This window comes from Eleutherodactylus coqui, chromosome 6, assembly GCF_035609145.1.
Source record: "Eleutherodactylus coqui strain aEleCoq1 chromosome 6, aEleCoq1.hap1, whole genome shotgun sequence".
Classification (NCBI taxonomy): domain Eukaryota; kingdom Metazoa; phylum Chordata; class Amphibia; order Anura; family Eleutherodactylidae; genus Eleutherodactylus; species Eleutherodactylus coqui.
In genome coordinates this window covers 199,255,905-199,268,635 of record NC_089842.1, presented here as the reverse complement: position 1 = coordinate 199,268,635, position 12,731 = coordinate 199,255,905, and the positions used below count along the sequence as shown (strand labels likewise).

The window sequence follows — 12,731 nt, the reverse complement described above, 5'->3', positions numbered from 1 at the left end:
ATATTGGTGTAAGCAGCGTATGCAATGCTGTCCATATGCAACACATTGTGCATGGACAGCCTTTTATACACAACACCGCTCTGAAACACAGCAGGGAATTTGAAGAAAAAAAAAAAGAGTCACACTGCGCATGTCCGTGTCCGTGTGATACGTGGGCATGCTCAGTGCACAGGCAGCCATAAGCAGTCTCTGCCGGCAGAGCCAATGTTTACAAAGCAGTAAAATGCTGCAGGGTCCTTTCACATTGGATGTCCATTACTTGCTTTGATTTGTAGTCGGGTGCAGCTTGTTTTTTTGTATGTTTCCCCTTTTATTTTATATTAAACCTCAAATAGGCCTATTACAGAGGAATAAGTATATGTCTTTATTGATTTTCTGATATTGTGGAAATACTTTTTTTCTTCTTTTCTGATTGCTGTTCTTTGAATCTGCTTGTTATCTGTGTTTTTTGTGCAGTCTAATTTGCCCAATAACGTTGCTTAAAAAAAAAAAAAAAAGACCCGCTGCGAGAGAAGAATCACACATGTAAATAATGGGCTATATTTCTATGTGTATCGCAATGCACAAAACTTGTGCAAGAATATCATCTATGTAAATGTCCTGCAGTTTCTGATGAACTATGGGCACCACTGCCAACCTAGACATAAAGTGCCAACCCTGCCCCATCAACTAATAATGTGGCACTAGAAGAACCAGCCATGAATTTCTCCATGTCTGGGCACTGGACAATCAATCATGGTGTCCACATCACTGGGTATATGGCAGAGCAGGGCACTGCCAGCAGCAGCTTCCATGACCTTTGACCTCCACTCGGCCAACTGCCATTTACTTTCAACTGTCAGCGGCAGCGATTGGATCGACGGCTACAAGATTGAGAAAAATGGTGTCCATTGGACATAGAGGAGATGGAGAGAAGAGGAAGAGAGAGGAGGAGAGCGAGAGCGGACTCACGGAGAGGAAGAAGAGGAGGAGCGGAGAGAATGCCATAATAATAAAGGATGGAGAGCCAACACCGGGCACCAGCCAGGACCCCGGACCATCAGACTCTGGATGTTACATCAGTCGCTTCACCAGCCTTCAGATATTGGGTAGAGGAAGCTTTAGCAAGGTAAGATTTTTTTTTTTTTTCTTTTAAACACCTTATTTTATGGTAAAGGCGAAGGGACCTGTACATTTTGTTGTAGATTTTTAGCACAAATTTTAGCTCTTCAAATAAGGATGAAATCTGTGTGTTACCTGCGGATGTTGGTGCAGATCTGCTATGTGTGGACCGAGCCGTAGGCAGCAGAATAGCCTAAAACCCCTACTGATAAATGTATAGGATCTTCCCCTCTGGCCGCTGTCAGTCATCATTTCCTTCTTCTTTCCCTGAGGTGGTCCTGGCATCATTTCCCGGGAGAAACACCTTCATGGCCATCAAGGTTGTCGACAGAAGAAGGAGCAACCCAATTGCACTAATGAGAGAGCGACGGATTCTCTTGAAGGCCCAAGACTGCCCCTTCATATGCCATCTGTACGCCGCCCAGCAGTCTGCAGACCAAGCCTACTTCGTCATGGAGTATCTGTCCGGAGGGAGCCTGGCAACCCTGATCAGGATGTGCGGCCGCTTGGACATCAGCAGTGTGAGGTAAGTAAATGACTGATCAGGAGACGGGAAATACTGAGGGTGACATGACAGGGGAGATATAGAAGAATGGAGAGCGTACAGCCTGCCATAAACAGCAGCTCTTCTCTTTTGGGGGTGACAGACACGTTGATGACATGATGTTAGGGAATTGATTTCATGTCATTGATACTACACTCTTCTCTCCGTCAGATTCTACACAGCGGAGATTGTATGCGGTCTCCAGTTCTTGCACCGACGCGCCATCGTCCACCGGTAAGCAGAACTGTCCCACATTTCTCTGCTCCCTTGTAATAGTGTCCCAGCTTTCCCAGAGTCCTGCATTAGTCCCGGTTTTGCTGCACTACATCCCTAAGTCTCCTGTATCTCCACTGATTTGCATTTCTCTTTTTTTATTGCAGAGATATAAAGCCAGAAAACATCATGCTGGACAGCGCTGGGCACATCCGCCTGATCGACCTGGGGCTGGCCCGAGACGGAGTCACCGCGTCTAATAAGATAACAGGAAGGACGGGCACACTTCAATATATGGCCCCAGAGGTGCTCCTTGGAAAGGCATACGACGCAGCGGTCGACTGGTGGAGCCTGGGGATTGTCGTATCCTGGATGGCGGCAGGACAGTCCCCTTTCTACTATGGAAAGGATCCCAAATTTCCATCTTGGCTCGATGCAGACTTAAAAGATCTTCTGGAGAGACTGCTGTGCAACAATCCTGAGAAGAGGCTGGGCGTGCATGAGGACATTAGAGATCACCCGTTCTTTAACACCATGAATTGGAAGAACTTGGAGCTGAAGAGAGAACAGCCGCCATTCAAGCCATTCAGCAGAGTTTTGGAGAATGAAAACCTGCAGTGGCCGGAGGATGGCACACCCCTTCACCCCGTGACCGGATTCTCGTTCACTTCACCAGACTGGACCCGGTAAGATCTTTCTTCTCCAGGGATGATGTTCTTCATTCTGACCCCGGTGTTCATCATCATTGTTCCCCTGGTGTCAGACAGAACATAAGGTCATATAATAATCCTGCTTCATGTCACCATGTCAGGTCTGCAGTCTTCTCCCTATTACTTAGTATGTTTCTGCTTCTTCTTAGGATGACGAGAAGAATCCGATAGTGAAGGAAGCCACAACCATCTGGTAAGTACCCTCTATACACACGTACACATACATATCTGTACACCTATACATATTTATACACACCGGACACCTACTATTATATCCATACATTGTAACAAAACCACATGCCTTAGAAAGTTTGATATAAAAACATTTCCTCTCTTATGTCTTGTAGGCTCAGCCCGCGCCAACTGTCTCCTGAACCCACGACTCTGCTGCTGTAGAAGACCTTGGCTTGCTGAAACATCCTCTCTACATCAACTGTGCTGCGTATTTCCACCACGCTCCCTCAACCTTGGGATCATCTATAATCGGCTGGCATCGGACATCATCCTCTCCTGAAGACCCTCTTCACCCCAGGAGCGGCCTGTGCTTGATTGGTAACTGGCGAGTTCAGGAAAAATAGCCCGAGTGACTATTATCCCTGAACTCCTGGTTACTAGTAAGACCTCAGCACCAGCCGGGTAAGTAGTACACCACATACATGAAGATTAGACACAAGTATAGGCACATACATAGACACACGCATACACACACTGATAGGTGTAGATTTCGGCTTTGATCCTGGGACTTGTTCCGATCGCCATATTTGGGGTCAGGAAGGAATTTTTCCAACTTGAGGACAATTGGCTCATACCTCAAGGAGGTTTTTGCCTTCCTCTGGATTACTCACAGCCTTAAATAGGGTTAGGTTTTATTTAGAGGGAAATAGCCAAAATATTAAATAATCTTATTCTATACAAAAATCTTTAGCTTTGTATATTTTCTAGCTGACATCACATATACCAGGGAGGTGAGCGGCTGCCGTTTGATCCTGAGATTTATTCTGGTCGCCATATTTGGGGTCAGGAAGGAATTTTCCCCCCTTAAAACAGGATAATTGGCTCTTTCCTCAAGGGGGTTTTCGCCTTCCTCTGGATCAACACAGTCTATAAATAGGTTTAGCTTGATGCACTTTATATTTCACATATACAGTAAATACTATTATATATAAGCAGATTATATATTCAGATTTAGGAATAGAAAACAAAATACTTTCTAAAGTCAGGTTAAATATCGATCTTGATCCTGGGACTTGCTGTGATTGTCATATTTGGCATCAGGAAGGCTTTTTTCCCCTTGGGTACGTTGGCACATAGCGGAAATGCTATGGTTTTTACACAGTGGAAAAATCTGTAGCATTTCCAAATCAAAATCCACATTGTTGGTGAGAATTTGAGTGTTTCAGTTCCAAATCCGCAGCTGATTTCAGTCTGCAACGCCGACCCTCTCACCTCGGGATACTGAGCCATCACTGGAGCGCACATTCTTCACCCGGCCACCGCTAATGAGCCCGTGGCCACCGCTGCCGCTGGTCAGGTGATGCGCCCACTTCCACATCTTCCGGCCAGTGGTAGCGGTGCTCAGTAGCGGTTTCTGCATGAGGAATGTACGCTACACTGAGGGCTCAGTATTTCGAGATGAGAGGGTTGGCGTTGCAGACTGAACCAATGGTTTTTAATGTGGTTTTCTGATGTGGAAATGCTGCACATTTTCCATGAATCTGCTGTATTTCTGCTACATGTGAACGTACCTTTGAGGTCAATTGGCTATTACCTCAAGTGGGTTTTTGCCTTTGTCTCAATCAACTCGGCCTTAAAATTTGCCAACACACAATGTACCATTGCCTATAACTACAAATAAAAGGTTCTTTCTCTTATATCTTTGTGTCGGTGTCTTTATTTCTGGAAGTTCATTAACCCCTTAACGACCGGGCCATAGTGTTTTTATGTCCTGCCCAAGTGAGCTTTATTCTCTGAGGACGTAAAAACATGCTTCTTGCAGAGACTAAAGCCACGTGGGCTCTGGACGTGACAGCTCCATGCTGTCGGTGCCCGCGGGAGCTGTCATCCCGGGCTGCGCCCCCCCCCCCCCCCGGCATTGCGATCGGCGCAATCCAATGGATAGCGCCGATCGCAAAAAAGTTAAAAAAAGTGCCCAAAAAGTAAAAGTTTCAGCTGCCCTGATGGATCGGATCCATCAGAGCAGCTGAAAATTCTTACCTGGCTTGTCGGCGGTGTCCCCCGGAGATCTGGTCCTCCCGGACCCGCCGGCGGCCTTCTGCACATGCGCGCCAGAAGATTACGTCAGGCGCATGCGCAGAAGCCCGGGAGCCCCCGGCAAATTCAAAACCTCCTGGCTCCCGGCTCCTGAAGGTAGCCGGGAACCAGGAGGTGTTACCGGGGACCGCGAAAAAGTTTGAAAAGTAAAAAAAAAGTGCTAGTTTCACCTCCCCTCATGGATCGGATCCATGAGGGGAGGTGAAAATACTCACCTAAGTCATCCCCGATGGCCCGGGACCCGAAGTCCCCCTCTGCGCATGCGCGCCCGATGATTTACATCGGGCCCATGCACAGAGGGGCTCGAGCCCCGGGAAATTCAAAATCCCTTTGCTCCTGGCTGCCATGTGTAGCCAAGAGCAGAGGGATGTCACTGGGGACATGATCACTGTCATCCAATGGATAACAGTGATCATGTAAAGTAAAAAAAAAAGTGTGAAAAAGTAAAAAAATAAAAAGTTTTAAAAAGTTAATAAAAAGTCTAAAAAGCGTACGTTTCATCTCCCCTCACGGATCATATCCATGAGGGAGGATGAAAGTACGCACATAAGGCCCCCAGATTTATCCGCGGACCTTACCCCAGCTTCTGCGCAGACGCCCGTCGCCAAAATGGCGGACGCATGCGCAAAAGCTGTGGATTGCCAGGATAATTGAAAATCTCCCTGCTCCTGGCTACAAAACTGAGCCAAGAGCCTGGAGATTTCACGGGGGCCGCCGTGAGCGGTTCCTGATCATGGGTTCGCCGTTATACAATGGATAATGGCGATCACGTAAAAAAGTTTTAAAAAAAAATTGAAGTTTCATCTCCCCTCACCGATGCAATCGGTGAGAGGAGATTAAACTTTTTACCGGAGGCCTCCGTATTTGCACCCCGACACGATCCTCATCCGTGAACTTACCCGGATTCTACACATGCGACCGCCGGCAAAACACCGGACACATGCACAGGAGTCGGGGAGCCCAGGAAACTTAAAATGCCCTTGCTCCCAGCGACCAACGGTCGCTGAGAGCCTGGAGCAGTGACGGGTGGCCTCGTTGAGCGGTCGCCGGTCACGTGATAAAAAGGTAGCGATCTACCTTAGGCCGGTCTCACATGACCGGATAGGAATTACGGATTCCGCATGCGTCTGATTCGCGGTAATATGCAGATCAATCGCATTGGATTACACAATTCCGCTCACATTAGTGGGTCGGAATTGTGTAATCCACTCGCAGAAAAGAGAACGCAGCAGGTTCTATTTTACTGCGGATATCCGCAACATAGAGCCCATTGTGCTCCATGGTCACGGATATACCCGCAGGCCATAAGCAACTACCTTTTATACGGGCTGCGGGTACCCAGGTCATCGCTAAGCGACGGTGCGGGAAATACAAACAAAAAAAAAGGTACTGCGCATGACCGCCTGTGTAAGTACGCAGTTATGCGCAGTACATTACGCGGCCGTACGCAGGGTCACAGCCGGGCTCACAGCTGGGATCCGCTGCGGGCCTCCGCAAGCAGATTCCGCCTACGGCTGCATGAGCCCGGCGCTATTCAGACCGCTACCTGTGATACGTATTTTACAAGAAGCCCCAGGAATGCTCGCCTTCCTGCAGTTCCAGGAGCAGCTTGTTGAGCGCCTTCTATGTGAGACCGCAGCACCTCATCAAGCTTACGGAGACTCATAGAACGCCACTTTTTACACCCCATACCCGCTACTGAGTTCAAGAAATGACCCCCAAAAAGCATGAGAGGAGGGGGATACCGGTTTTATTGCCCCATGGGCCCATTCCAACCAGCCTCCATAATTACCCCTGTCTTCGGAAATACCACACAGTTCACTTTATTACTTTTATCTAAGATTTGCGAACACCAAAAAGGGCGCGGAGTGTGTGGGGGAGGGGGGGGGGGATTTTTAGGGAGTCAATTTTTATTCCGTACAAATGAACAATGGGGCCTGGAATTTATTCAGTTGTGCCCTGAAATCCAACGGGTGTTCCCTCCTTTATAGGCCTTGCCATGGGTCCTGTAAGTAAATTAGGGTCACAATGGGTATGTTTCTGAACACGGGACAAACGGGGGTATCTATTTTGGGGTGAACGTCTTCATTCCTATGTACACTGTACAAAAAAACTGTTTTTAAATTTTAAAAATTGCCAAAAAAATTGAAAATCGTTACTTTTTCCTTCTGCTTTGCTTAGATTCATTCAAATACTGTGGGGTCAAAATACACAGTACACCCCTAGGTGAATTCGTTAAGGGGTCTAGTTTTCAAAATGGCGTCATTTGTGGGGGTTCTTTATAGTTTTGGCCACTTAATGGCTCAATAAGTGAGCAATGGGGCCTGGAATTTATTGAGTTGTACCCTGAAATCCAACGGGTATTCCTTTCATTTTAGGCCTAGCCATGTGTCCTGTAAGTCTATTAGGGCCACAATGGGTATGTTTCTGAACACGGGACAAACAGGGGTATCCGTTTTGGGGTGAAAGTTGTCATTTACATGTGTGCTGTACAAAAAACCCTGTTTTTAAATTGACACAATAGCCCAAAAAATGAAAATCGTAATTTTTTCTTACTGCTTTGCTTAGATCTATTCAAAAATTGTAGGGTTAAAATACACAGTACACCCCTAGATAAATTCATTAAGGCGTCTAGTTTTCAAAATGGGGTAATTTGTGGGGGTTTTCTATGGTTTTGGGCGCTCAAGAACTCTACAAGTGGGCAATGGGGCCTAAAAAGACTTCAAGCAAAATCTATGTTCTGAAAGCCACCGATTACTCCTTTCATTTTGGGCTCCGTTGTGCATGCGGACATAAGATTAGGGCCAAAATGGGTATATTTCTGAAAACAGCACAAATAGGGGTATCCATTTTGGGGTGCAAGTCTTCCTTCATATGTGTGCTGTACAAAAAAAGATGTTTTTAAAATGACAGAATTGCCAAAAAAAACGAAAATCTTAATATTTTCCTTTTGCTTGGCTTAAATTCATTCAAAAACTGTGGTGTCAAAATATGCAGTACACGCCTAGATAAATTCCTTAAGGGGTCTAGTTTTCAAAATAGGGTCATTTGTGGGGGTTTTCTATGGTTTTGGGCGCTCAAGAACTCTACATGTGTGCTATGGGGTCTAAAAGGACATCAAGCAAAATTTCTGTTCTGAAAGACACTGACTATTCCTTTCGTTTTGGGCCCCGTTGTGGACTCAGATATAATATTAGGGCCACAATGGGTATATTTCTAAACACGGGAGAAACAGGGGTATCCATTTTGGGGTGTAAATCCTCATTTTCATGTAAACTATAGGAAAAAAAATATGTCTTTAAAATGATAGAATTGAAAAAATATGAAATTTTACCTTTTCTCCTCTAAATTGAATTAATTCTTGAAAAAAACTGCGGGGTCAAAATACTCATGACCCCCCTCAGTGAATACACTAAGGGGTGTAGTTTTTAAAATGGGGTCATTTGTGGGGGTATCTATTATTCTGACACTCATGAGCCTTTCCAATCTTGGCTTGGTGTAGGAAAACAAAGTGTTTCTCAAAATGCTAAAAAGTAATGTTAAATTTGTACGTCATCTAAATGGTTAAAAAAAAACGAAAGTTTTTCCAATGTGCGCCCAAAATAAAGTAAACGGGTAGAAATATAAATTTTAGCAAAAATTTCTATATTATGTTTGCACATATTTAAGATATTGCAGTTGGAAATGTGAAAAAATGACGATTTTTTCAAAATTTTCCCAATTTTGGCGCTTTTAATAAATAAACACAAATTCTATCGGTCTATTTTGTCCTCCTAAATGAAGTACAACATGTGGCGAAAAAACAATGTCAGAATCGCTTGGATATGCAAAACCTTTCTGATGTTTTTCCATGTTAAAGTGACACATGTCAGATTTGCAAAATGTGGCCTGGTCATTAAGGCGCAAACAGGCTTGGTCACTAAGGGGTTAATATAACACCAAAAATTGGTACTGAAGGGTGGTGTCTTCTGCAAAGACTTTGTAAAATTGCATGCAGATGTTATCCTTGGTCAGATTTGAACCAAGGACTCCAGCACTGCAAGGCAACAGTATTAAACACTGAGCCACCATGCTTCAGCATGATACCACTACCACAGTTTCCAATACTAGTTTTAGGGATTTCTATGAACTGCAGGTTCAGGATTCGGACTGAACCAAACGTTTTGATGAAATTCAGAAAACTGAACGCACCAAACTTTTGCAAAACACAAGCTCACTTGCTATATGGTCAACGTGAAATATGTTAGTGCGCCTGTGGATTACTGCTGATCAAGCTGTACATCACATTTCCAGGATACAAATTGCAGTAAACTGCATTCTTCCATCTATTGAGAAAGCCAGAGTGACAACGTGTACAGTCTTCAGTCCCTCCAAAAAGAAGCTGCAAGATTCCCTCTGACCCTGAGGGCTACGGTGTCTATTCCAGATAAATCAAAGAAAACTATCTCCAAGGAAATGCGAAGGCCCCTTTCTTTTTTAACAGACGCTACTCAACAAACCTGGGACAAGTTCATCAGACCTTCTGAGAGTCTTCTGAGTATGTTCCTGAAGATGAATCAATCATGGAACGGGAACAAGGAGATGTGATTTATCCCCATGAGAGACCCTTCAGATTGTGGTAGCTCCTTCGGAACTGCAACTACCCCAATTAGGTATTCCACCGACAGAGATTCTGAGGAAAAAACCCTGTGTCCCTTGGGAACATATTAGGAGGAATAGTCGTTTCTAAAAGAAACTAAAAGGGACTCCCAAAAGGTTGAGCCCTGACATGTAAATAGCTGTTATTTTTCACAATAATAGACTCCCGCTCCGGAACCGCATCTGCAAATTTATTCAGTTTTGTGCTTATTGTAAAGAGACTCCCTTCAGGTTAAATGAACTGTGTTTCATTTAAGACTTTAAAGACTCCCTGTGTTCTAGAGCCATTTCTTCATCTATGTGTTTAAGATCTCATTCACACGAGCGTGTGTTTTGTGCACGCATAATGCACGCTTCTAAAAGAACCAATGGGTTCCTACAGAAGAGTTCATATGAGAATGTACAGCGCAAAACAGCGCAACCTAAAAAAGATAGGACATCGGCTATCTTAGGTGCGCGTTTTGACGGAGTTTCCATTGACTCCTATGGGAGCAGGAGTTAATAGAAACTCTGTTAATCCCTGTAGGGAGTCCCCTCATCACTGAACACTGTGACAGCACTGTGTAAGGGCTTCTACCCACTAACGTTTTTTTCAATGGGACTTTCTAATGTTAAAATCGCATCACACAAAAATCGCAAGTTTGTGCTTTTGCGATTTTTGTGCGATGCAATTTAACAGAAAGTCGCATTGAAAAAAACAGCAATATCGCAGCGTTAAAAAAAAACATTAGTGGGTAGAATCCCTAACAGTGTTCAGTTATGATGGGGCTCGCCGCGGGAATGAAAGAATCCCCTGCCACAGCTGTCGCAGTTGTGGAAGAGGAGCGCTATGCTATCCCATTGAAAGTAATGGGATAAAGGCATTTCCCGCAGCGAGGGAGGCTAGAAATATAAGCCCTACCCTGAAAATCATCCCTAGCTGTAGAAAAAAAATCTTAACTCGCTTACAATCACTGTCCGGCTCTTCTCCCTGGTCCCCAGTGGTCGTCTTCTTTCTGGTGGCTGGGGATTAAAAATTCCCCGCCTCCTAAAAGCACTGGCTCTGATTGGCTGAGCGCTGTGATCAATCACAGGCATCGCTCAGCCATTCTATGAATGGTTGAGCACTTCCTCTGATTGGCTGAGCGCAGGTAACAATTACAGGCAGTGCTCAGCTGGCATTTAATGAATGGCTGAGCACTGCCTCTGATTGGTCACAGTGCTCACCCAATCAGAGCCAGCGCTTTCAGGAGGCACGGATTTTTCATTCCCTGGCCACCAGAAAAAAGACTGCCTGGGACTAGAAAGAAGAGCCAGACAGCGCTTGTAGATGAGTTAAGATTTTTTTTTCTACACCTATGGATGATTTTCAGGGTAGGGCTTATATTTCAAGCCCCATTGAAAGCAGCGCTGGCCCCATTGAAAGCAATGAGATACCATTGCGCTCCTCTACCACAGCTCTCACAGCTGTGGCAGGGGATTCTTTCATCCCTATTGCAGTCCTATCATCACTGAACACTGTGACAGCACTGTCACAGTGTTCAGTGATGAGGGGATCTTTGTGGAGCGGCTGCTCCAGTGAATAGGCAAAGTTTCATGCGCAAACTTTGCCCACTCACACGATTTCCGCATCAGCAAGGACCAAATTTTTTAAAAACTCGCTCGTCTGAATGAGACCTAAAGGAGAACTCCACTCTTAAAGACTTCTGTTCCCTTTGTTCCCTTTTACCTTATTTCCAGCCGGTGCAAATATAGTTATGTAAAATTGGTTTGTGCGCTCTGACCTGCACCCAGAGACTAAGTACTGAAGCAACCAACTCTAAGAATGGCTGGAAATGTTCACAAGCAACAAATTTTCCACTTTATTTCAGGACTTTTTGAAACTGACTTTTTCATATTCCAAGTGCACTTATTGCTGCTTAGAAGGAAATTGTTTATTGTAACATTTAAGAAATGTGCAGGAGAGTGTACTAAGTAGTATGTTGAACTCTTTATGTAACCTTATACTTAGGTCTTTTGCAGGGGGAAGTCAGAGATTCACAGTCATAAGTGCTCTTTTTTGCAAAATGTAATGTTTCTTTTTCAGAAGTTCCCGATAGTCAAACCAAAATAGTAGTAGAGGGCCATCTAATCTGCTTGGAACTCAGTACTACTCCAAGCTAAACCATCCCCACCATTGTTGCCTTTGTTGCTACAGGAAAATGCGCAAAGTTATTGCCTCTTTTCCATACTTGAGAACTTTCCAGCAACCTTTACAATTTGTGTGCCAAAGTCAGTGGGCTTTTCATCGGTCTTCTAGGTCTTTGGGGAGAAGTAATATGAAGAAACCCCATAGCTCCTGCTAATGCAACCCAGGTTCCGCCTGGCTTCGTTAGCCTTGAGTATTCATGAAAATGAAAAGGTAGATCTACTTCTTTATCACACTGCCAATAACCTACTAATGCACTTCCCACACATGATGCGCCTTTCCCGGTGCCGGAGCTGAAATGCATAGAGCCATAGCTGTCCCTGCGGGAGCGAAGGGATGGACCTCACTGTTGTGGCCGCCATCTTCAGCGGGGAAGCGGCATCCGCGTACTTTAGAGTCTCGCCGCAGGACCATACACCATGAGCGCGGCAGTTGAGAGCGGGGGACCTTAGGGTTAGGGTACAATTTCTTCTTAGCCTTACATTTTTGGATGTTCATGCTGCCGTGTTACATGTAACACGGCAGCATTTACAGCTAATAATGTCAGCCTAATTATTAATGTGCACAGAACGCAGCTATATTTCCACATTTTGCTCCTAGGACCTGTCAGCCTTGGCCCAATCGGGAGCTGGGGTTGTGAGAGGGGCGTTCCTCCTGTCAAATCCCTAGCTTCCGGTGGCGTCAAGATACACTAATACCAATGTCAAGAATATATATGTGACTTTAATATGTTAATTTGTCATTAGTCAACCACACTCTGCTGTTACAAACTTCAATCTAATCCAAAGTCATGAATCAGATAGCTAGAAGATAGGCAGCCTGTGATATATAGAAGGCTCTATGCATGGATTGGTAGAGAGGATTTGGTGTAAGAGAATAGGAGGAGTTTGAAACAATGTGGTAGAGAAGGAGACAGTGCAGAGAGCAAGAAGGAGGTTGCTAGACAGTGCTCCAGAGTAAGAGAAAAGATACTGACCAGTGCAGTGGGAAGGACAGAAAGTGTGAGTACCTAAAGAAAAGAGAAGAATTTCAGCAAGGATTTAAAGTAATTGTAACACATTAGTAGAGGACTGATATTTAAAATAAT

The 12,731-nt window shown here is 44.8% G+C and overlaps 1 protein-coding gene across 1 annotated transcript; it reads left to right on the top strand.

Moving 5' to 3' along the window:
• Positions 1 to 880: 880 nt before the first annotated feature.
• Positions 881 to 2,964, top strand: LOC136571806 (protein kinase C delta type-like). Its single transcript, XM_066572434.1, has 7 exons — positions 881 to 1,108; positions 1,374 to 1,627; positions 1,817 to 1,879; positions 2,026 to 2,544; positions 2,622 to 2,664; positions 2,718 to 2,761; positions 2,916 to 2,964. The coding sequence occupies exons 1-7, from the start codon at positions 881 to 883 to the stop codon at positions 2,962 to 2,964; spliced, it is 1,200 nt and encodes a 399-aa protein (XP_066428531.1).
• Positions 2,965 to 12,731: the final 9,767 nt, after the last annotated feature.

What these genes read in the sequence shown, in the direction of transcription:
- LOC136571806 (XM_066572434.1), top strand. Translation starts at nt 881, where the DNA reads ATGGTGTCCATTGGACATAGAGGAGATGGAGAGAAGAGGAAGAGAGAG. An exon ending in ACTTCACCAGACTGGACCCG is followed by an intron (nt 2,545 to 2,621) that starts GTAAGATCTTTC and finishes CCCTGGTGTCAG; the next exon opens with ACAGAACATAAGGTCATATA. An exon ending in ATCCTGCTTCATGTCACCAT is followed by an intron (nt 2,665 to 2,717) that starts GTCAGGTCTGCA and finishes GCTTCTTCTTAG; the next exon opens with GATGACGAGAAGAATCCGAT.